At 36.3% G+C, this 25,800-nt stretch overlaps 2 protein-coding genes across 2 annotated transcripts in view; one reads left to right on the forward strand and one right to left on the reverse strand.

Annotated features, from left to right (window-relative positions):
- On the forward strand, positions 1 to 20,815 carry jazf1a (JAZF zinc finger 1a). The gene is made up of 5 exons (XM_051136594.1): positions 1 to 406; positions 14,096 to 14,168; positions 16,043 to 16,239; positions 16,907 to 17,076; positions 18,132 to 20,815. Exons 1-5 carry the CDS (start codon positions 13 to 15, stop codon positions 18,276 to 18,278), a joined length of 981 nt encoding a protein of 326 aa, XP_050992551.1. The 5' UTR covers positions 1 to 12; the 3' UTR covers positions 18,279 to 20,815.
- tax1bp1a (Tax1 (human T-cell leukemia virus type I) binding protein 1a) overlaps positions 20,783 to 25,800 on the reverse strand; it is a 23,238-nt gene continuing 18,220 nt past the window's right edge. The window contains exons 16-17 of the mRNA XM_051136593.1: positions 24,996 to 25,081; positions 20,783 to 23,162 (exon numbers count right to left, since the gene is read on the reverse strand). Of these exons, the coding sequence (XP_050992550.1) occupies positions 22,952 to 23,162; positions 24,996 to 25,081 (297 nt within the window). The 3' untranslated portion in view covers positions 20,783 to 22,951. The remainder of the gene's footprint in view (positions 23,163 to 24,995; positions 25,082 to 25,800) is intronic.

Raw genomic sequence — 25,800 nt, forward strand, 5'->3', positions numbered from 1 at the left:
ATACAGTTGCTTATGTGGCCCTTCTCAGTCAAGCATTCCTCGCCTTTCTCCGCTCAGGTGAACAGCAGCATGTTTGTTTCGCCGGTCCCTCCTCCTCCTCCTGCTCCTCCGTCATGCTGCTTTGCCCCCCATCCCCCTCCCATTGGCTGGCAGCCGTCTAAACAGCTCCAGCTGCAATCACCGCCGCCGCTGCTGCTGCAACGAGCTGCCGGCTATTTGATCACCCCCATCCCGCACAGCCTCTGCCTTCGCCGGTCTGCAAGCTCACGGACCTCTGCCAACACATCCATTATGACGGGCGTCGCGGCTGCTTCCTTCTTCTCCAACGTTTGCCGGTTTGGCGGTTGCGGGCTGCATTTCGAGTCCCTGGGCGAGCTCATCGTTCACATCGAAGATAACCACATCGGTAAGTGGCGCTCCGGTTTCGGCCTGCTGTCCCGCTAAGCAGCCGCTCTCAAGCGGCGAGAAGGCGCGTCTGTGCTCCGCGCATTTGACTGGGTTCTGTGCAGTGACGCGCTAATTCACTTGGACGAGCTCGCTGCAAATTTAATAGCATTAGCATTGACTCGGTTTAATTAAGAGGCTACAGATAGTCATAAGCAGGTTTCAGCGACGGGTGCACGGGTTCGTGCACGGTTACCAGACGCCGCTCTGTTTAGATCTAGGCCTGTATGTACTTGTGGCAAGCCGCTTTATCATGTATTTCTTCAAGTAACATACCTAATTTTGCTGTTAGCATTATTAGTAGTTTAGGGTAAAAAATAAAAGTCGTCAAATAGTGATCTAATGTGAATAATTATAATTATTATTTTTTAGCTTCATTATATTACAGTATATATTACAGTTCATGATATTACAATGTAATGCACTACTAGTACTTATTCCAATAAAGAATGTTTATTCGTTACATAATAGCACATAGTTACTAATATCTGTTTCAGTGTTCTAGTTGGCTACTAACTGAATGGACACTGTAACATATTTATTAACCACTGTATTCCTGTAGAATAGTTGTTAGTAGAAGTGGAATGCATACCAGCAACAAATGGAATACACATGAATATGAAATATCTGAATGAATGGAATATGAATATTTAACCACAGATTCTCGTTGAATTTAATGGCAATATTTGGCATTTGTTACCAATAACAATAGATGTAACTATTTGGATAATTAGTGCAACAAGAAGTCATTAATTTTAATAATAAAACCTTGTAAATGTCTAAAATAAAAAAATTATAAACGTATACTAGTAACAAAACTGTATTCTGAGGAAAAGAACCTTAATAATTTTAAATTTAATAAAAGGGATAAACTTACAGACTTTACAATGAAATGCACTGTATAAAAGTCTTAGATCATGTCATTGTTTATATAAAACTGTTTTATAGACCAATTTGGAGTAGACATCACAGTTACTTCACCTGCAGCTATGCGCGCATTGTGGCGGCAGAAAAACACTGGTAACAAGTGGAGGAATAAAATGGAATAAAAGAAAAAATGTATCAGAATGCAAATCATTTTTATGGAATACTGTCGTCAAAGACGTTATTTGAAGGTAAACGCAGACGTTTAAATGGAGAGACTATATATCAAACCTGCTATGATTATTTTACTTTTAAAGCATAAATTTGATTTAAACAGTTTGCCTATATAATATTCATATATGCAGCTCATAGGGGACATATTGTGTTATGGCATGAAATACTACTTAAAACTATAACATATTTGCACATTTACCTTTTATCTCACAGTTCTGACTTTCTTTCTCTGCAATGTTTATATCTCATAGTTTGGACTTTATACCTCAGTTTAACTGAACAATAGCAAGTTTGTCAATTCTGAGGAGAAAAATGTGGGATATGAACTCATGGTTCTGAGCCGAAGAGAAAAGAGAATGAGGAGTTGATTTTTCTTATCAGAATTAAGAGAACTGATTGTATGAATAAAGTAAGAATTTTAAAATATAAACTCAAATTTATTCTTTTATTCCATGACTTCCATAGACCGCTACTTAAAAATTGTTGCCACCAAAAAATAGGCAGGCTCCGCCCACAAAAAAATCACTGTTTGCAAAAAAACACCAAATTGGTCTAAAGAGATTTTGTACTGATTTTTTTTTTCTTCTTCAGAAAGACGTTTTGTCAGCTGAACAGTCTGTATGTTGCGGTACAATCTTATAAACACATTGTACTTCTGACAGCCTTGTTTTCATTCCAGTCAAAAATTAAATAAGACACTACCCTGACTAAGGTTAAATGTAAAAATGGCTTGCCATGTCTACCGTAATTAGCGCTCGCTGTGGAGAGCCATTGTTTACGCTAGTGTTGTGTATTCAAGCTGTCTGTCAAGTCCGCAGGAATGAATCTCTGTTTAGGTGTTTAACAGTTGTTTGAAAATTTACATACAAAAATTACCTTTTCAAATGAACCCCAAGTTAGGGAGTCACTGTATGAAGCAGAATGAACTTTACTTAGAGAGGTATGTTGTTGTTTGTCAGAACTATTTTTTTTCGCAACAGTTTATTAATGGTGCAGTCTGGTTTAAGAGGTGTGCTCTGTAAAACTTTTTACACTGTAAAAATGTCAGCCTACTAAAATAGAAAACTTTAATTAAAGTGGTGCGAGTTAAATCTTAATGATTCATTGCACTTTTTTCAACCACCTGGAGTTTAAAGTTGAAACTGAAAACGGAATTTAATTACTGATGAAAAAAATTCAGATTGAAACAAAAAACTCGATAAACACAGATGTTATAACATGATAATGCAAACATTACTACAGTGTATACAGTATTTTCTTATACAGACCTTACTCAAACTGTTTGTGTGTAGTCTATTTGCTGATTTGTAATGGAAATGCATGAGTGTTTATTACTGATACATAGTGTTTTGCTGTGCTGCTCATATCTATTCTGATGGCAGTGCTTCACTCAGATTCTCTCCATACTGACTGCAGCTGTCACAATGGAAGGCATCTGTCAGAATGAAACACACCTGCACCCCAGTCACTGTAGCCTCATAAAAGATCAGCTGGCCTGATTTCCCCCAGGAGTCACAGATCTGACTATTGGGGTTAGGGATTTGACCTGAGAGCTCTTGTTTTAATGAGCACAACAATGAAAGACCCCCTAGCCCTCTGCACAGATCATTAATAGTACTAATCAATAATAATCCTATTGAGTGCAGACCCCATGCAGTGACTTGCTTTGGCAGTTTGCTAGCCATGAAGATGATTGTTAAAATTTGTAAATTAAAGATGCTTGAGTTACAGCTACTGTGTTCTGCACTATTAGTGTTTTCAGTGGGATATTAATTTTAAAACTTGACAGGGACAACCTATATTTTGGACAGCTGGCATAAAGAGCAGGATACAGACTAAGTCAACATCTCCTGTATTACATCCCATGATTGTCTCAAACTCTTCCTCTGTTTCATCGCTTTAGGAAATCGCACACACATGTAACAAATGAAGTGCTGGTGATGGCAGGTCATTGTTTAGGCATTAGTTGATTATTCTACTGACTGCAATTTTTTAATTAAAAAAGCAATTATGGAAAACGGTAAAATGCTTACAAACCCATTTAAAACAAAATTCTATGAAAATAGCTGTACAGTGTATGGCCTTGAATGGCATTTAAGGTAAAAAGTCATTGCTGAAGCCCTAGTGAAAAAAAAAAATTAAAAATGTATTTAAAAAACAGTTAATTTGTGCTAAGTATACTACAAATACATTTACATATTTATGTGCTTAATACCCTACAGTTGTACTTATGGTATACTAAACTGGTATACTTAAAGTCTGCTAAACTGGAACAACTAATTTTGTGCTTAATGCACTTTAATTGCGCAAAAGTAGTTTTAAGTATATTTGATTGTGCTAAAGTAGAGCTATTGCAAGTATACTTCAGTATACTTTAAATATATTGCATCTAAAGACTGATATTATACAGACATCATATAATCCTTATTGATAGTGATATTAAAACACATTTTAGACATAATATTATGAAATGTGCATTGTGCAAATTTTAATTTGATACCAATAAGTCTTAAGTGATGTATGTTAATGGATTTCATGTATACTTCGTGTGAAATAAATGTATTTTAAATAAATTATGACGTTTTTTTTTTAAACTAGCGTTGTCTTAGCAGTAAAAGCTATTTATATCAGAACCATATCAGTGTTTGACATTAATTTTCAGTGTGTTTTATTAGAATATTTAGATGTATTATTGTGCATTTATCAGTTATCAGCCATAACCAAGTAAATGTTATTGGTTTATTTTACTGGGGTGATTTTTAATATCGGTGCATTTCTACTATTAAACACGTTTATTTTTAAAGTGCCAAAGTTAAAATAATTTATCACATAAGTAATTCAATACTTATTTCAACCACTCCTTTCATTGCAGTTATAGTTAGTTTGTATCATGTGTTCACTACTGTACATGGCATTGTCTTGACTGTGTGCCATAGTCGTCATGGTGAATTCATCTGGTAAAGTTAAATATAGAGGTTGTGTCTGCTTGTGAACATTTAAACTTTGCATTTTGATTATACTTTTCACTAATATGCTTCATGTAAGCTGTTTGAGAGGAAGATGAGTTGAGAGAAATTAGGCAAACAGACAGGTTTACTCAACTGAGGTTACACAATTACTTCCAGAATATAGTATGTTATTGCAGTGTAACAAGCAACGTCATCTCAGATGTTAAGACGTCATGTTCGTATTAATTCAACTTAATTTTGCAATGTTGTCGCTTGCTTATCTTATCTGACTTCCATGTGATATTGCTTGTGTATTGCATGCCAATTCTTTCATTTATTTTCTTACAGTCAAAGTGAAGCCACTTCATCTGAGCACAAAGGGCGTATATGCATTTTAATTCCTTCAGTATGTAGGCATAAATACTTAGATAAATTGTCTTAAACTGCTTGTCCTAATTGTTTTTTAGATTGATCACTTTATATCTGTTGGTTACAGTTGCATGCTGTCAGTTTTGACTCTTGAGTGAATATAAAGTTACATAAGCTTATGTAACATTGCCTCCTTGTGGTAAAATTGTGGTGTTTTTACAACATGACACGCTGGACAGACGTTTGCAGACTGTCAAAAGATCTGTGCACATTTACATTATGTAATCAAATAGTACCAAGAAAGAGCTGTCATGTTGCCCTGTATAGAAGACTAGATTATATATTTTGTCATGCAGCTGGTTTGAATATAAGATGAGAATCATTGACAGATGGGTATCGCAGGTAGTCATAACACCGCTGCGCGTCTTTGTGCTCGTCAGGGTGAGTGTGAGAAAGAGATACATGCAAACAAACACGAAAAGGAAACTTCATTGGATATATCTGTTTATAGTTGCCTAGGCCGAAAGGAATTTTTGCATGATGTCATGCCCTCCTGTGATAGTGGGTCCTCCGGGTATTCGGACCTGCATTTAAGTAAGTTGTTGTTTAGTGTTGTGGCAGTGGAAATGTGTTCAGACATGCCCGTTTCGTTGCCTATCTACTGTATATGCATGTCGTATGTAAAAAATGACATCATTTTAAACAACGGAAAGCAGAGTTACTCTGTTACGTTCTGTGTTTGTTGTTGTTGTCTGTTATCGTATTGCGTCACTGCAGGTTACGCACGCGGCCAAGTCTGTCCCAGCGGCTGACAGCGTAGCCATAGCAACAGTGAAACTAAATTAAACTTTGTGAAAGGTCTAAAAACGTTTTAGCAAAACACTAAAAGAGATGAGTTTTATTGTTTTAACGGTCACAGTTAGCATAGACACCGCTCTTTCAAATGCGCTAAGCCATCACCGCTATGTGCAACTACAGTGCCTTGCGAAAGTATTCATACCCCTTTATTTTTTTCACGTTGTGTTGTTGCTGCCTTGTGTTAAACTGCTTTATATAACTTTTTTCCCTACATCAATCTAGACTGCATACACCATAATGGCAAAGCAAAACAAAAAAACATATATTTTAATATATTTGCAAATTGATTACAAATAAAAAACTTCCATTGCATAAGTATTCATACCCTTATCTGGGACAGTTGAAATTTCACTCAGGAGCATTCATATTGCTTGTAGACTACACTTCGAGAGACGTTAACCTGTGGCAAATTAAATTGAGTGTGTATGATTTGGAAAGGCACGCATGTCTTAAAGATAGGTCTAACAGCTGAAAATGCATACCAGAGCAAAAACCAAGCCCTGATGTCATAAAGCTGCCTAGAGCTCAGAAACGGGACTGCATCAAGCTACACATCTGGGGAAGAGTTCAGAAAAAAATCTGCTGCATTAAAGGTTCACAGAAGCATGTAGTCTGCATTACCCTTAATGGAAGTTTGAAACAACCAGGGCTCTTTCTAGAGCTGGCTTCCTAGCCAAACTGAGCAATTGATGGAGAAGGATCTGTGCTAGAGTGGTGACCAAGAAGCTGATGGTCATTCTAGTTGAACTCCATGATCATTTATGCAGATGGGAGAAACGTACAGACAAACATCACTGCAACACTCCACCGATCTGGGCTTTATGGCGGTGTGGCAAGACCTCAGTCCTCTCCTCAGTAAAGACACATGAAAACACACTTGGAATTCGCAAAAAAAAAGCACCTAGAGGACCCTCAGAGAGTGAGAAACATGATTCTCTGGTCTGATGAACCTCGATTTCAAGCATCATATTTGAAGGAACGCATTGCTCATCACCTGCAGAATACCATCCCAAAAGTAAAGCGTGGTGGTAGCAGCCTCATGCTGTGGGGCTGTTTTTCAGTGGCAAAGACTGAAGGACTCGTCAGAGCTTAGTGCACCAAAATATTGAAATAGCCTTAATGAAAACCCAGTCCAGAGCATTCAAAACCTCAGACTGGGCAGAAAGTTCACCTTCCAACAGGACAATGACCCTAAGCACACAGCAAGAGTGGCTTATAGACAACTCTGTGAATGTCCTTGAGTGGCCCAACCACAGCCTGGGCCTGAACCCAATCAAATATTTCTGGAGAAACCTAAAAATATACATCAGCCTACATCCAACCTGACAGAGCTTGAGAGGTGAAGGGGTGAGGAGAAGAATGGCAGATAATGGCAAAACGACTTGAGGCTGTAAAGTTGCTTCAGCTAAGTACTGAGTTAAGGGTATGAATACTTATGCATACTTATTTCAGTTATTTTTTTAAATAAATTTACGAAGTTGTGACAGTTCTGTGTTTTACTTTGTCAATATGGTGTAAGGAGTGTAGATTGATGTGAAAAAAGTAATTAAAGCAGTAACATAACAAAACGTGAAAAAAATGAAGGGGTATGAATACTTTCGCAAGGCACTGTATTTACAGATGTTTTTATTTTGTTCTCTCGCTATCCTAGCATACTGTTTGGCCCATTAAATGTTGTCATTTTATTAATTTAATCTTAAAAATAAATCAAAAAAGCATTCAGAGTACTAGAAACTTGAAACTTGGATGAGTTTCTTTCAATGACCAGAAGATGTCAGGCTTGTTACACAATATCCGTTTGCTCTAGTAGTAGGTAAGGGAAGTGCTTTTAGATGTAAACCAAAAAGTATGGAAAGGCTTTGTAAATGTTCAGGTTTTATTCTTTTGAGACCAAAATTGTCTAGTATGGCTGATAATAGGGAACAGTTATAATTTAAAAACAGTTTAATTATGGCATATTCATAAGAGAAGTGATGGATCTTCTGTTCCTCAGTATTGTTAAGCTGTTTTTTATTTGCTAAGCGACATTATGGTGAATATGTCATCCACATGTTGTTTTTAATAATTTTCTGAACTTATACAATGATTTTTGGGGGGTATCTAGCTGAAATAGTTGCAGTGATACTTTATTAAATGTGACAGACTAATATCAAGAAATGATAATTATAATTATTAAAGTTAAATTATAATTGTAAAAGTTAATTCCGTTCAGCTCTGTTGAGATCATTATGATTTAATTGTGTGTGTGTGTGTGTGTTTGTATAAGAGAGCGTTGCATTAAATGACTTGTCAGGGCTTTTTATGAGGCAATTAGTGAGATCCAGTGGAAAATCCATTATACCAGCTTTCCTAGTCCCACCCAAACCCCAGTGTGTGTTTGTCTGTATGTGCTGGTGTGCATAATTTGTGCATTTGTGTGTGTGAATGCTTATGTTTTTGTTTCCCTTTTCATGTGTGTGCTCGTCCTTGAGCTTGCGTGTGTTTGTGTGTACATACGGAAGTGTTTGGAGCGTCGTATCCTGCTGAGCTCTGAGAAGTGTAATTACAGCCTCGTTTAGAGTTCTCTCCATCCCCTCCTTCCCGCCTGTCTTCCCCTCCCCCCGCTTCCCTCCATCCGGAGACCTGCTGCTCTCCAACGCATTAAAACACTCCCCTGCTTTTTAATTAGCCGTCTGGAAAACAAACCCGGCATTCCTGCATCGCTGCTCCATGCCAGGCTCCTCTGACTTATGCACAGACTCACACTAACAGGAGCACACACATACTGCTTTCCGATGGTTTTTGTGCCGTATTCCACCACGGGGTGGCACGTTTGCTCTTTTGGTGGTTTCAGAGCCCTCTAAAAAGTTTCCAGCTACTCCAAAATGTTCTTACGGGGATGCGTTTCTGTCTAATTTAGATCCACCTGATCCCAAATCAGCGTGTAGGACAGCAGTAAAGAGCCCGGTGAGGGTTGATAGGCAGAGGATTTAATGATATGGCTGTGAATAAAAGGCATGTTTATGAGAGAAAGTTCTTTAATGTCTTCACAGAGGGCCCAGTATTATTAGCCCTACATAAAGATTTCATAGGGATTTAATACTGGTCATGGCCCATTAAAATGCAATATTACTGCTACTGCTTGGGACAAGTGGCGCTTTCAACTCAAGTTCCTGCTGCCGTAAGGATGGTTGTTGTTTGTACTGAATTATGACGGCCGTTATTGAAAGTTTATGATTTTGCTAAATGTGAAAATTAACTCTGGGGCATTCCGTTTAAGAGGCACTGAATGTTAAGTGTGTGTGTGTGTTTCTTTTGCTTGTGTATTTCCTTGCTACTTTTCCTGTGGAAAGATCTTGTGTGCCTCCATTTTCTAGGTGAAGGGAAATCATAAAATTGGAAAACATTAACTCTGCCCTCCCTTTACTGTTCTGCACCTGGCACACGTAATTATGCTTCACCCCGACACACGTAACACTAGAATTAAGTTGCTGAGATTTAAAGGAATAATTCACCCTACAGAAATAAAAATTCTGTCTTCATTTTTCTTACCCTCATGTTTCCAAAGACATACATGGCTTACTTTCTTCTGTGGAACACAAAAGAAGATAGTAATAGTAAAAAACTGTTTTGTTTTTTTTCATATAATGCAATGAAAGTGAACTATGTATATGTGTGTATACTGTATATCATATTATTCAGATCCCCATCCACTTTTATTGTAATAAAAAAAAAGAAGCATAAACACCCTTCATAACGTCTTTTTTATGTTCCATAAAAAAGGAAAGTCATACTAGTTTGAAACTACATGAAGTTGAGTAAATTTTTTAAAAGTTTTTTCTCTTAAGTCTCTTGTGCCCATGAAGCCTTTATTTATTTGATCCAAAATACCGCAAAAGCAGTAATATGGTGAAATATTTTTACTATTTAAAATAACTGCTTTCTTTTTAAATATATTTTAAAATGTGATTTATTCTTGTGATCAAAATGATATTTTCAGCATTATTACTCCAGTCTTCAGTGTCACATGATTCTTCAGTAATCATTTCTAATACCATGACTTGCTGTTCAAGAAACATTTATTAGTAGTAGTAGTAATAGTATTTAAAACAGTTGAGTACATTTTTTGTTTTAGGATTCTACTCAGCTATTTTTTAACATAATATTAAAAAAGTTTTCAAAAGCAAATCATACTGAATGATTTCTGAAGGATCATTTGACTGGAGTAATGATGCTAAAAATTCAGCTTTGAAATCAGAGGAATAAATTACATTTTAAAACATATTCAAATAGAAACAGTTATTTTAAATAGCACAAATATTTCAAAATATTTACTGTTTTTGTTGTACTTTGGATCAAACAATCAAATAAATGCAGACTTTAAGAGCAGAAGAGACTTCTTTAAAATCTTTCTGTTCAAAAACATGTTAATTTTGAGGTTATCTTATAGTTTGGACTTTGTTTCCTGCAATTTAGAGAAAAAGAAGTCAGAATTAGACGTAAATAACTCCTCATTTTTTTCGCCTCACAATTCCAGTTTATATTTTGCAACTCTGACTTATTTCTCTGAATTTGAGTTTACATCTTGAAATTCTGTTTGTTGTTTCTATGACAAAATAAAAAATAAAAAAGTAATTGTGAGCTTTTTTTTTCTTGCAATCACAATTTTGTATCTTACAATTCTGACTTTACTTCTCAGAATTTCTGAATTTATATCTTATAGTATCGTCTCAGATAGTGTTGTCAAAAAACCCGGTACTTCGGTACCAAGTCGGTACTAAAAAAAATTAAATGTTACAGTACCAGGTTTTCTTAAGTACCGGTGGTACCGAGCACCCGGTCAACCCGGTTTTTGCTGCGCTATGCAAAAAAGTGCGCAGTTGCGTCTTCTTCATAAAAGCAGAAAGACACGGCGACCGGCGGTGCTGCTGATGCGGCTGCTCTGAATCCGCTTGTTGAAAAGAAAGGAGGAAGGAGCCACGTGTGGAAATATTTTGTATTTGCGACTGATGACAAGGGCAACATCATAGATCATCAGAAACCCACTTGCAAACGGTGTCATCGAAGTTCTCTCTCAAAAGGAGGAAATACATCGAACTTAATAAAACACCTCAAAGACCGACACCCAGATTTAATGAAAGTTCAAGCAGGTAAGTTTTAATTAAATTTTATATTTAGAGCTTCTGTTATAAAAATTATACGTTAAATAAACATCGCCATTTGCTTAGTTAATCGTTAGCATAAGCGCGGCTAATGCTAACGCGAGAATTAGAATAAACTTCTTTATTAAGTGTTTAATGCTCCTATAGCATTTATTAAAAAAAAAACAGGACATGATAGTGTACTATTTTTACACACCTGAGGCTTTTAAATGACCCGTGTAGCTAAAATATGTGTGTTAGAGAACAAATGTACAAATGTATGGTTAATGCCTTAAAATCGGTCCATCAGAAAAGCAGTTCTAGGCTATGAAATATAGTTTGCGCAGTTTGATTAAATAAAAGTACAGTCAAATACAGTCCTGTATAGTTTGGTAAAAGATACTATTCATTAACATGACTTAATATATTATCTAACATAAATTTACAGTGAGTGAACATTAATTAATGTGTGTGAATGTTGTTTTATACAAACATTTGATCGTTCATGTTTGTTCATTGTGCGTGAAATAATGTCAACAGATACAACTTTTAATTTAAAATAAATGATGAATACATTTTGAAATTAAGAAGAATAATTGCTATGTAACACTTGTTTATTAAGTCATGTTAAATGTTATCTTTTTGTAAAGTGTTTTTAATACTACAGTTTCCGTCTGTGTAACATTGATATCTTACACTCAGTATAAGTAATCTTATCTAACTTTGTTATAAAAAACTGAGGTTTGTTATTTACTGAAAAGTTATATATAAAGTTCTGTTTAGCTGGTGTCAATCTAATATTGCATTTAGTCAGACTCAGCCCATTGTTTTACTGAAGTATATTATATTTTCCTTTTACAGCTGCAGGCTGAAGAAGACCACGAACCAAACTCCTAAGCAGACAATGGTTCCAGATGCTTTTGAGCAGCAGAAGTACGACAAAAAGGCAAGAAAACTGAACCGAGCTGTTGCTGAATTCACATGTATGGATTAAGTGCCAGTTTATACAGTGAAAAATGGGGATTCCAGCAAATGCTTCATCACCTCAGCTCATAATACCAGCTTCCAAGTCAAAACTTTGTTTTATTTTTGTTTGTTATAAATAAAAATAGTGTGTTGTTCAATTCATGTTTTTGTGTTTTGATTTGGTACCGAAATTGGTACCGAGAACCGTGGATTTTCACTGGTATTGGTACCGAATACTGAAATTTTGGTACCGTGACAACACTAGTCTCAGAACTGTTAGAAACAAAGTCAGAGCTGTGAGATAAAAAGTCACTATATCTATTTTTATGAATTAATTTATTTTTATTCCATGGTGGAAACAGGCTTCTATAAAAAAAGAAAAATTCTTCATTTTCAACAAACCGAATATAAAATTGTGATATTTTGCAAGGATTTTATTAATTGTAGATAACTCTCTAAAGGTGAATTTATGACTTTAATTTGTGTATCTTATATCAAAAAGGTATGAAAAAATAAATATAAACCAGAATAAAACAAATAAATGCTGATGTGCGGGTAAAATTAAGTAGCTTGGATATATTTTTAGCAATAGTCAAAAATACATTGTATGGGTCAAAATGATTGATTTTTCTTTTATGCCAAAAATTCATTAGGATATTAAGTAAAGATCATGTTCCTTGAATATATTTTGTGAATTTTCTACCGGTAAAACTTAGCTAAGAACTTCATTTGGACAACTTTAAATGTGATTTTCTCAATATTTTGATTTTTTGCACCCTCAGATTCCAGATTTTCAAAAAGTTGTAACTTGGCCAAATATTGTCATATATCCTAACAAACCATAGATCAATGGAAAGCTTTATTCAGCTTTCAGTTGGTGTATAAATCTCAAATTTAAAAAAATAACCGTTATGACTGGTTTTGTGGTCCAGGGTCACATATAACTTTTAATAGTCTACAGATAAGTATTTCCTGTTTGATGTACTTTATTTTAACCATTTAGTTAAATTAGTGTTCATTTGTTTTTCATTTCGCAGTTGCTTTAAAACGTTAACTATTTTTACGCTTGGAAGTGCACACCAGCAGGTAAAATGATTGGAAAGGCTAATAAACCACTGATGAAGACCACCTCAGTGGACCACCTGAGATACACAAATGTGTGTGTGTGAGAGTGTGTGTCCTCTTTACGAGGTGAGGAAGGCCTAATCCATGCAGTGCAGTCACCAGAAAGTGCTCAGATGAGATTAAGGCAGCAGACACAGGTAGCACTATAGACCGGTTTCCCTAAAAGACATCAAGGAAACGTAGCTACTCTGTACTATTTTTACAATTCATTTGTGTTTTGGGATTCAAGTCATGCTATTACAGATTGTGACAGAATGCTAAAGATTTGTATTCGCATGTGAGATCCGGCAAATTCTACAAAGCATTAAGTGAGCGTGTAGACGTTTCTCCATGTTGAAGGAGAATAATGGTTAAGCGAACATGGTGGAATGCTTTTAATGGCTTGGAGTAATATAGACATATGGGACCTATTATATACACTGCCTGTTATACACAAATATAACGGCACACACGCATGCAATGCGACCCATTTGAACGCAAAAAACCCTGCTTTTCTTCTTCTACTTTCTCCACATGGTCATTGAAACCTCTGTGAAATAATCATGCAGAATGTGCCAGCTTTACACACACACACACTCATCAGTGTGTCTTTTTTCTCTTTGTGAGGTCTTCTGTGCACCATTTATGTTTTAATGAGCTCTAAGCAGCAATTAACATCCTACAATTCACACACTCTCTCTCTCAACATACAGTGCGGTAAACAATGTCTTCATTATGTAACATTTTTTCTTAGTATGTGCATATGTGTACAATTAAGACACATACTGATCAATGTAATCATAAGGGACACTTTGCCACATGAGGGCAGTCTCAGGCCATGATTCAGACTATAACCGGACACACACTCACACACACACACACACACACACACACACACAGTTGGCAGAGGAACGTTTGAAGTATTGCCTGGTGGCCTCAGGCAATGGAAGCTGCCTGCTGTCACAAGTAGAATGGAAAAAGTGTGGTGATGTGGTGGTTGGGTTGGGCCTGCGGGGCATTAGGGGTACTTGTTTGACAAACTTACAGTAAGCACAAAGTAATGCTTCGAGCTGCTGCTTTGTCTGTGAGCTCTCATGTGCTTTGACCTATGTGTGTACAGCTTTATCTTTAGCTTTATCCTGTGTTTTACAGTCTAATGTGATTGTGTTTTCTCTATTCCTGTCTCAGACACAGATCCCAGAGTTCTGGAGAGGCAGGAGCTGCAGCAGCCCACATATGTTGCTTTGAGCTACATTAATAGGTATGTTGAAATATGTAAAATTTGAAATATGAATAAATACAGTACCATTCAAAGTTTGGGGTCAGTAAGATATTTTTTTAAATAAGTTAATTTTATTCAGCAAGGATGCATAAAATTGTGACAGTGAAGATGTTGACACAATATTCAAATAAATGATTTTCTTTTGAACTTTCTGTTCATCAAATAATCCTGAAAAAAATGTATCACAGTTATTTAACAGCACACCTGTAATATTAATAATAAGAAATGAGAAATGTTGAGCATCATTCAGGATCATGTGACACTGAAGGAATATTAGACTGCTGTCACTTTAAGAGCTGCCTGGATCTAATATACTGTTACATGTGTTTTCTCAGCTGTTTGCTTTCACTTAAGACCCAAATTACTGTGTTTACAAGGATGCTTGCAAAACGTCATTTTGACGAATAAAATAACTTCAATACCGTCTTCATGTGTTTCTCTGACAGCTAGGGCTGCCCTCGACTAAAGATTTTTCAAACGCACACAAAAAAGCTTTCCCTGAATGTTTCAGGGTAAAACAGCAAGGAGACTGCATTAACATTTTAATAATTTATTGATAAACTAGTGCTTTTTTTGTTTTTGGCTTAAGGGACTCATCATCTTCACAGTAGTGATGCACCTGCATGCATGTTTCACATGGATTACATTATCTGAAAATATCTGTTTTTCATTTGAATTGGTGCATTTAAAAGTAGACAATTCACTCTCTATAGATATATTTTTCATGTATGTAAGGCCTGTATACACAGCGGTTCGCACTCAAGTTCATAGAGACCGAGACGGCAGAAAGCACATCCAGTTTCCTTTCATTATTTTACAAAAGCACAATGTTTCGTTGTTATTCTGAGTGCACACAAATAAACGTACAGTCTTTACAGATTCAAAAGATGTATTACCTCTATCTGTATGACCAAAAATGGAGTATTTTAAGTGACTGCACCGGCGCCTCCATCTGTCATACAGGGAGCGCGCTACTATTCAGCTTCCACACTCCACACAGACACTTGAATTATTCTAGGCTAACATTAGATTGAGCAGCCAAAGTCGCTGCTACTAACATATTTCAGAAGAAAAGCCATATTTGAGGTCGATGAATGATATGTGAGCATTTGGATCTCCTGCCCAATGTACTATATTACCACATATACCAACCATTAATGATCTGTCCAATCTGCGTGACTTCGCCACTTCCTGTGGAGTTTTTTTCCAAGACTAAGCGACTAATAAAATTTTGGTCGACCAAGCCACTTGTCGTCAACTAACGGTTGGTTGACTATTAAGAGGCAGCCCTACAGCACTCAGAAAGTCTCTCAGGTAGTGCGTGCATATAGTGAAATTAGATCTCTTTTGGTCCTGATTGCTTTTTAACAGCTTAAAATCACTTGTTTTTAAACCACGATGCTTAAAAATGCACACAAACAAGACGCTTTCGAGATCATGTAGCACAGCAACATCATGTGAGCGTGTAACCGTGATAGAGTTGACAAAATTGACAAATTTCTACTGGTTCATCTTGTCTACTGGTACATTGCTCACCCTTAGGTAGTATATATTTCTATAAATTATCTATACGTGCACACTTAAATACACAGTACGTGCATACAATATGCAAGAAATTTTAAAATTAAGTGCAGTGGGAAATTTCTATAACAATAGTATTACATCAAGAAAACTGTTTTGCGGAATTACGCACTTGGGACGTCAGTACAGGAGGATGACAATTGTATTTGACACATATTTTAGTTATCCGATTCAAATTGGACATTCCGAGAACAATAGTCCTCAGGTGCATCATTACCTGAACATCAATCTGTTAACATGGCCTTTTGTTTTTTTGGTTGTTTTTCCTTCAGGTTCATGACTGAAGCAGCACGCAGAGAGCAAGAAACTCAGAAAAAGAAGGTCCAACCCAAAATTGCCATATCAGTCACCGGAGGTGTATCGCGTAACAGTACGGCCACGCCTCCTCGGCATAGCAACGGCAGCTTAACTCCACCCGTCACCCCTCCCATCACGCCATCATCCTCCTTCCGCAGCAGCACACCCACAGGTGAATGGAGTTTGTGTGATATTGCACAATTCTAAAGTTAGATGTATTTAGGTAAACAATTATTTGAAATATTTGTAACTTATTAGGAGTGTTTGTAATAGTTGTGGAAAATTTAACGGTTGCTGATTTCTCATGTATTTTAATTTGTTATAATTAAGTCTGAAATTTTCTGATTTACTAACCTTTAAATTAGTATGCTTTGTTGCTTTTGCTGTCAGAGAGTTAGTTCCCTCTAAACTTTAAGCCACGCTAATTAAATGTGTGTGTTTTAACTGAAAAGTTTCCAAGCTTGGGTGACGCCCACACTTCCTGCCACTCCATTTCCTGTTTGTTTTATACTGTGCTTGCTTTTTAATGAACAATTAAATAAGCCTGTCGTTATGTCAGTTTATCTTCTGTGCAAAGAAATATGCCAAGAATCGTAACTTAAATAGCAGACTGCTGGTTAATTTCAGCTGAGTTTAACTGAATCTGTGCTGCATAAACAGCAATTCTTTCAGAAATGTTAAGTCTAACCTGAACACATTATGCTCCTAATGAAGAAACACTGGATAATTGTAGCAAAGGGCACATTTGCTTTCTCAGGTCTCATTAGTTCTTTCATCAGCTAATATATGAAGCAAATAAATGACTAATTAAAGAGTTTAACTTTATTGGTGTGCCTCAGGCAGTGAGTGTGATGAGGAGGAAGTGGAGTATGAAGACTCTGACAGTGACGAGTCCTGGACTACAGAAAGTGCCATCAGCTCAGAGTCCATCCTCAGCTCCATGTGCATGAATGGTGGCGATGAGAAACCCTTCGCATGCCCTGTTCCAGGATGCAAGAAAAGATACAAGGTACTGAACTCATAATATATATATATATATATATATATATATATATATATATATTAGGGGCGTAACGTTTCATAAAATAGATGGTTCAGTTTGATACGACACAGTGGTGTCACGGTACAGCAAAAACAAAGAAATGCCAGAGAAATTTCCTTGATTTTTAATTTTTTTTTAAGTTTATTAAAACTAACACTATAAAATAAGATCTTAAAAATATTTTAGACTTTGGAAGGACTTTTGCTGTTTATCTAAGATGATTTTGGAAGCTTTTTTAACCATTCGTTTCTTATTTATTTGGTTCCAAAATTGGTTCCAGATTTTTTGTGTTTTATATTTAAACTTTGTTTTTTTGTTATTTTATATTAGGCCTATGGCATAGTGTGTTTGTATTTGTTTTGTTAATAAATTAAACATTCTGTCTTTAATATATTTTTAACATTTTAAAGTTTCTTTAATGTTTTATTGTTGTCAATACAATCAACTGACGCAGAAATGCCACTAATTTGAAAGTGAAAGTAAAATGTGCACAGGTGTTAAAAAGCTATTTAAAAGCAAATAAAAGCGAGGAAAAGGGGGAAAACTCTAACAAACTACCTCACCGTCACAACCCTACTGGAGTACATTATACTTCACACACTTTAAGTTCTTTTATTTTTCAAATGTTATAGGATTAGTCCAACGATTCGGTTTGTAATGCGTACCGAACCGAAAGCCTTGTACCAAATGGTTCAACAGAAATATGTGTATCGTTAAATATATATATATATATATATATATATATGAGAAATATGAAGTAATATTGTGGTATCAGATATTTTAAAAAATTGATATTTTTTTTACATTTTATAATGCAAATTAGGACAACACACTACTTTAGTATGATCTAAAACTAAAACCAACTGTGATTGGTCACATTATATGTAATTTAGACAATCTCTTCCTGTCAGATTATGGAAAACCTGCACTGGATTACATGAATGTTTTTTTTTTTTTATTTCTGGAACGCTTTTTTCCCACCTTTCCCTCACTTGTGCTTTTCCTTCTAATTTCTCTTTCAGAATGTGAATGGTATTAAGTACCATGCTAAAAATGGGCACAGGACGCAGATCCGTGTGAGAAAACCCTTCAAGTGTCGCTGTGGGAAAAGCTATAAAACCTCTCAAGGCCTTAGACATCACACCATCAACTTCCACCCACCCCTGTGATACGCACACTATCATTTTCAAGTTTACCTAATCATCCTTTCATTTACATTTCTGGATCATATGTAAACTGGGATCAAACTGACTTACTTTCTTTTTGTTCTTTTTTCCCTCTTTTTGTGTGTGATTTTATATATACATGTAGATATATTTGTACATTTGCACATTCCATGTATATCATTTCTTTACTGCTTAAGATATACTTTTTTTCTTTCTTTCATTAAAGTGACAGAGTCACTGACAGTTGATTAGGACACGACATAAACATTTGTTTCTGATTTTAAAGTCTATTCAGAGAAAAAATGGTTTAAAATCAGAAAATATAATTTCTCTTTCTTCATGAAGCCTACTTGAAGTGAAAACTACAGTAGGTACGTTGAAACGTGTACATACGAAATTATATAAAGACACATTTATATATATAAGTAGCTAAGTTGTATTATCCAAACATTTTATTTTCCATGATATATTTTGCAGAACATTTATATTATGTTTTATACAAGAACTTTATCTCATCTTTTTTTCAAATTGCATTTCATATTTTTATTTGCTTTATAGAGAAGCAGTCTTTTTTTATTGTCTAAATTGGAAGGACATTGATCTCAGGTCACAATACAGCTGCCAACTTTCAGACAAACAAACCAGGAAACAGGAAAAACTCACTTCCACTCACTTTGTTCCAGAACATTCCACACAGAATATCAAAATTACCTTTCCAGATTTCTTTTGCATGCGGCTGGCATGCAGGCAGCACCTTCGGTGGGAAATTGAATTCTTTGCATGTGGCCTTCTCCAGACGACTGCAAGCGGTTACATGATGTAGACATGGTTTCTGTCTAGTTGCATTTGAGTTCTGAGGAGTATTTCACATAACGGTCTCTAAATGAAAACACACTATTGTCAAAGCCAACATCAGCTCACAGAAAGACAAAGAAGAGCAGATTTATTCTGCTCTGTTACCCTGCTGTTATGCCAGCAGTGCAGAAGTGCCAAGTTATTCTTCCCCAACTGAAAAAAGAAATATGGATGATCTGCCAAACACTCAACGGGTCACATCTGGCTATCCGTTTGGTGCCTGTTAGCGGAGGAGCCTTAAAGAGGACCTAAACTTTTCTTTGTGTACTCAGCCTTGCAGTATTTTTTAGCTCGTACGATTTATTTCGGTCGTTGCTGTTGTTTATTTTTGATATGTTTGGGACTGTCCTCGTGGTTGTGTTTGTGTAAACGTATTTGTTAGCCCTCTGCTTGCCTTGTATCGTAGGCTATGGCTTGCTAGCATGACACGACCGCTTAGCTGCTCTGCTGTCTCTTTGGCTTGTAGTCTGTTACAATCTTCGTTGTCAAAAGTATTATATTATTACTTTATATTGTTACTGCTAGTGTTACAGTTCAATAGTGCCAGATGCATAGCTAGGCCTGAATATATTTTTTCTCAACTTTGATTCTTGAACGATTTCGCATCGGTCCTGTTGTCGGCCAAATAAAGCATACCACGGTTTACAAAAGTAAAATTTCTTCAACTTTTGGTGCAAAGAAGGACCAAGTAAGCTTTCCTATCCACAAGTCTGTTTTTCTCGGTTAGGGTCGGTCAAAAAAAAACAACGTGGACCAAAAATGGCACTGCCAAATCTCCAGATATGAAGCTTGGAAAAACAAGGTGCTGTTCACGGTACAATGATGGTATCAGATTGTGTACTTTGAAATGTATACCATAGCATTTGTATGGTATTGTACGGAACATGTCCAAAAACATGCCACTTTTTTGTTTTAGGACACAGAAATTCGATATGGACAAAAGGGTCTGTATTTAAACGCAAGTATCTTGTACTGTCACTGATTTCTTGGAAAAAGAGGCTTAGAGTTGAACGAATGGATAGCTACTATAATTTCGATGCCAAAAACTGGAGCTACAGAATGAATAAGTATTGTGAGTGACTCATTGTAGATGACTCACTGTCCTGTTATTTTCCAATTCATCCGGTGTCATGTTTGTTTGTATGTGTGTATTTTTGGACGCTGTACCAGTTACCACATTTGTACCTCTCTTTGGCTACAGAGTCATTTGGTCTCAGCTTTGACACGCAAACTAGAACCTGTTAAACATGATTTCATTGGATAGGATCCGTGTGATTCCTCACACCTGCAATGTAGTAATGTGACTGAGATGCATTTATTTTGGAGGGAGTTTGATATACTATATAGTGAATGTATCGTATTGCAAGTCTTTTGTAAAGTGCTTTTGAAATTATATTTTCGTACTGTATGTTTTTGTGGAAAACGTTTTGTGGAACCGAGGCAATTTGTATGCGAGACGAAGTGTAATGTGTGTGTGTGTTTGTGCGAGTGAATGAGAGACTCTTGAGACGTCTTTATCCTCAAGCTGCAATGTAAACTTTAGGACAATGGTACAAAAATAAAAAAAAGCAAACCAGAGTGTGGACCGTTTCTGTGTTTTATTGTGCTGATGTAATAATGATTTGCTGATACAAGCACAAATGTTCAGTTGATGAACTTGAGCAGTAGCATTCTTTATTAATAAACATACACTTGATACACACAAACACAGAGCAACCCTAAGTTAAACGTCCTGGCACACATACAGTGTGAAGCATCAGCCGATAAATGGATTTCAAGCAGGAATGTGTGATGGATATAATGCTGAAAATGAAAGTTTAAGATGTTCAATGTGAGATGTTTGAACCAATGATGCACTGAAAGGTTGCTGCAAAAGCTATAGCTAAGCTTCAAGGAATAGTTTACCTAAAAACTAATGTTTTGTTATCATTATCACACAGAATAAGAATTTATAAAAGTAACTGGATTGTTGGAAAGACCTACTAGCTGAATAACAGGAGACTGGAGCTTTTAAGCTTCATAAATGAAACAACTCATTCACAACTTGGACTGGTTAACTATAGAAGCTCGTTTCCTCCATGGGATAAAAAAATAATTAAATTGCAATTCTGATTTTTCTTTTTCTTAGAATTGCGAAACCGTGGCGGAAACAGGCTTCCATAATTCAGTTCTTTGGCTTAACTTAAAGTTGTTTAAACCACTATGATATTTTATGGTGCTTTGCATCTCTTTTGAAGCTTAAAAGCTTCAGTCTACATTTATTGTAATTGCATGGAAAAGCACAACCAGTATTTTGTTTTACTGAAGAATGGCATGAGGGTGATTAAATGGTGACTGAATTTCCATTTTTAGATGAACTATTCCTTTAAATTAGTGTATTAGTAACTGTTTCACACAACAAATTCAATGCCTCTGAGGTAACATTTTTAAAGTCATTTTAGGCCATTTCCCTTTTGTCTGAATAAACATCATTGCATCATTGGTCCTTTAAAATGAAGTCTACATTTTTATTAACAACAACCTAAAGCTGTCTGCTCTCATTTTAAAGCGCAATCAGTTTTACAGTAGTACACAAAGTTTTAAACTAAAAAAAGTGCTTTTAATTTTTTTTTTAATTTTTTTTTTTTTAACGTACAGTCAAGGTCAAACGTTTACACCCCCCCTTTCAGAATCTGCAAAATGTAAATAGTTTGACCAAAATAAGAGGGATCATACAAAATGCATGTTGTTTGTTATTTAGTACTGACCTGAATAGGATATTCCACATAAAAGATGTTTACATGAAGTCCACAAGAGAAAAAAATAGTTGAATTTATAAAAATTACCCTGTTCAAATGTTTACATACACTTGATTCTTAATACGGTGTTGTTACCTAAATGATCCACAGCTGTGAGTTTTTTTGTTTTGTTTAGTGTTCATGAGTCCCTTGTTTGTCCTGAACAGTTAAACTGCCTGCTGTTCTTCAGAAAAATCTTTCAGGTCCCACAAATTCTTTGGTTTCCCAGCATTTTTGTGTATTTGAACCCTTTCCAACAATGACTGTATGATTTTGAGATCCATCTTTTCACACTGAGGACAACTGAAGGACTCATATGCAACTATTACAGAAAGTTCAAATGCTCACTGATGCTTCAGAAGGAAAAAACGATGCATTAAGAGCCGGGGGTGAAAACTTTTTGAATTTGAATATCAGGGTAAATTTAACTTATTTTGTCTTCTGGGAAACTTGTAAGTATCTTCTGTAGCCTTTGAAAGGCAGTACTAAATGAAACAAAAGAGAGACAAAATATACAATATATATATATATATATAAACAACAACAGCTGTGGACCGGTAAGAAGGTAAGAACACAGTATTAAGAATCAAGGGGATGTAAACTTTTGAACAGGGTCATTTTTATAAATTCAGCTATTATCTTCTCTTGTGGACTACATGTAAACATCTTTTATGTGAAAAATCGTATTTATGTCTACTAAATAAACAAAAACATGCATTTTGTATGACCCCTTATTTTGGTAAAATAATTAACATTTTGCAGATTCTGAAAAGGGGATGTGAACTTTTGACCTCAACTGTATCCATTACACCTGAAGACCATTATTATAGTATTCTGTCCCTTAGAAGTTTAAATATCTGAATTAATGCTTATCTATGTGCAAATCAAATATTCCGATGGCAAGTCCTCCTGGCATGAGTTGTGCAGCGGTTTACGACGAAGTGACAACATCAGCGTGTTTCGAACAAAACACTGAAGCCCCCTGAATCACCTGAGGCATTTTATATATAGAACTAAAAGCAAATAAATAATTTTTTCCCCTCTCTAATCGAAGTTGTCAAAGTTCAGGACATTGTCATCAAAGTGTGTGTGCACATGCTTTTCATAGAGATGCTGCTGGCAGTCCAGAGGAAACTGCTCGCTGCAGACGGGACATACCCTCCAGTGAGACTCCACGTGACGTTCGAAACTGCTTTGTTCAAAGTGTGGCGGAAAGATCACCTCGCACAGGGGACACCGCTTATGAACATCAGGTCTGAGTGGGAGAAGAAAATGCAAGTGTTTTAATCTACGATAGGGGTGGCAAGTCGGACATGTTTGGAATGAAAGACTGCTTAAAGAGTTAGTTCAACCAAAAATGAAAATTCTGTCATTAATTACTCACCCTAATGTCGTTCCAAACTCGTAAGAACTTTGTTCATCTTCAGAACACAAATGAAGATATCTTTGATGAAATCAAAGAGCTTTCTGACCCTGCATAGACAGCAACGCAACTGACGGTTGAATCACAGATGTCACATGGATTATTTTAATGATGTCCTTACTACCTTTCTGGGTCTTGAACATGGTAGTTGCCTTGCTGTCTACGCAGGGTCAGAAAGCTCTTGAATTCTATCCAAAATATCTTAAATTCTGTTCCAGAGATGAACGAAGGTCTAACGGGTTCGGAACAACATAAGGAGTGAATAATTACTTTTTAGTATTTTTTTTTTAAATATATTTTTTGAGTAATTATATAAGAATTTTTGGGTGAACTATCGTTTTAATTCATACTGTAGGTTTACAGATTACAGACATTTTAATTAGCCGTATGCTATATTGCCAATCTCACTATTGTTTAGTAAGCAGGTGGATCTCAGCGAAAAAAAATAATCCTAACTAAGCAAAAGAAAGTATTACTTTCTGTCAGTCGCTGCTTTCGAAATGGAAAATCAAAGATACATATAAAAACACCTGTGTCACATCATTGCTTGAATTAGTAAAAAGAGTAAAGTGTTTAAAACTATAGTCTATAATGTTGAAAATGCACAAGGAAATGAGTTACCAGGGTAAGCCTATATGCCAGGGCCCTGGCCAAATTTAAAGGAGAAGTCCACTTCCAGAACAAAAATTGACAGATAATGTACTCACCCCCTTGTCATGCAAGATTTTCATGTCTTTCTTTCTTCAGTTGTAAAGAAATTATGTTTTACGAAGAAACATTTCTGGATTTTTTTTCCATATAATGGACCGATATGGTGCCCCGAGTTTGAACTTACAAAATGCAGTTTAAATGTAGCTTCAAACGATCCCATCCGAGGAAGAAGGGTCTTATTTAGCAAAACAATCGGTTATTTTCATAAAAATAATACAATTTATATACTTTTTAATGTCAAACGGTCGTCTTGTCTTGCTCTGCCTGAACTGTTTTTTTTCCGGTTCGTGACAGTTAGGGCATGTCAAATAAGTCCCATCTCATGTTCTCCCTCAACTTCATCCTATATCGCTGTTTTACCTTTTTTGTTAAGGGTGTTTGATCTTTTTTGCATGTTCACTTTGCAAAGACTGGGTCGGTACTTCTGCAGCGATGTAGGATGATTTTGAAATTACTTTTGAAGTTGAGGGAGAAAATACAATTGGACTTTTTCAACATACCCTAACTGTCTTAAGTCAGAATACACAGAGTTCAGGGAGAGCAAGACAAGATGAGCATTTGAGATTAAAAAGTATTTAAATTGTGTTTTTTAAATAAAAATAGCCGATTGTTACGCTAGATAAGATCCTTCTTCCTCGGTTGGAATCGTTTACAAAGGCATCTAGGATCGTTTGATTCCGCATTTTAACCGCATTTTGGAAGTTCAAAATCGGGGCACCATAGCAGTCCATTATATGGAGAAAAATCCTGAAAAGTTTCCCCTCAAAAAACATAATATCTTTACGGCTGAAGAAAGAAAGACATGAACATCTTGGATGACAAGGGGGTGAGTACATTATCTGTACATTTTTGTTCTGGAAGTGGACTTCTCCTTTAACCCCTACTTCTAGGTATTCAATGCAAACCGTGTACAAACCATGGGTAGTATGGCTGCATATAATTCTAAACATTCACCTGGTGTCAAAGCAGAAGCTGGTGTGGCTCTCATTAGATTCCAGGCTCTGATGATCACAGACCGCAGGGGCCTCACCATCACCTCCCTAAGAAAGACATAAAACCCAAAACGAAACGCACACATCACTTCTTCTTGACTGAGACATAACAATACAGCGTTCTCCAGCGGACACATTTAGCTGTCACCTCTCTATTGAGACATAACAGCCAAGATCTCACACAGACACACACACCCACACTTCCGACGAAAAGCCACGCCTGTCTGCACACAGCCGGCTTCCTGCAAAGGTTAATGGGCTTTTAACGCAGCAAACGAGAAAGGAGGAGAAAGGGGTCAGCGCCGATCTGCACCCTCAAATATCACAGGCCGGCACCCCCAGCCAATTAGCATAGCCCTCGTCAACATCTCTCTCTAACGAGCCTCTAGCCTCGTCACTCTAATCCGCTAACGAGCTCAAAAGAGAAAAGCCTTAATTGCCGTTTCATGCAAATTAACCACCTCTGTATTCACCTATGAACTGAGGTCTGAGGGTGCGAGGAACGCAGAGGGCAGCGAGGAAGAGAAGATGAAAAACGAGTGAATCAAAGAGTTTGAATCAAAGGGCGACAAGGTGGAAGTCAAGACGAAGAGTCGAAAACAGAATGAAACTCTGAGAGAGAGGAATAAAAAGTGAAGGTTGCTGAAAAGTGACGAAAATACAAGGTAATGCCACATATCAGTTTAAAGACTGGCACAAAAGCACGCAGTTATCAGTTCTAAACCTTACAAAAAGCTTCATCAAGATGTAAAATAAAGCTGATGAGT

This window comes from Labeo rohita, chromosome 19 (genome assembly GCF_022985175.1).
Source record: "Labeo rohita strain BAU-BD-2019 chromosome 19, IGBB_LRoh.1.0, whole genome shotgun sequence".
Lineage (NCBI taxonomy): Eukaryota > Metazoa > Chordata > Actinopteri > Cypriniformes > Cyprinidae > Labeo > Labeo rohita.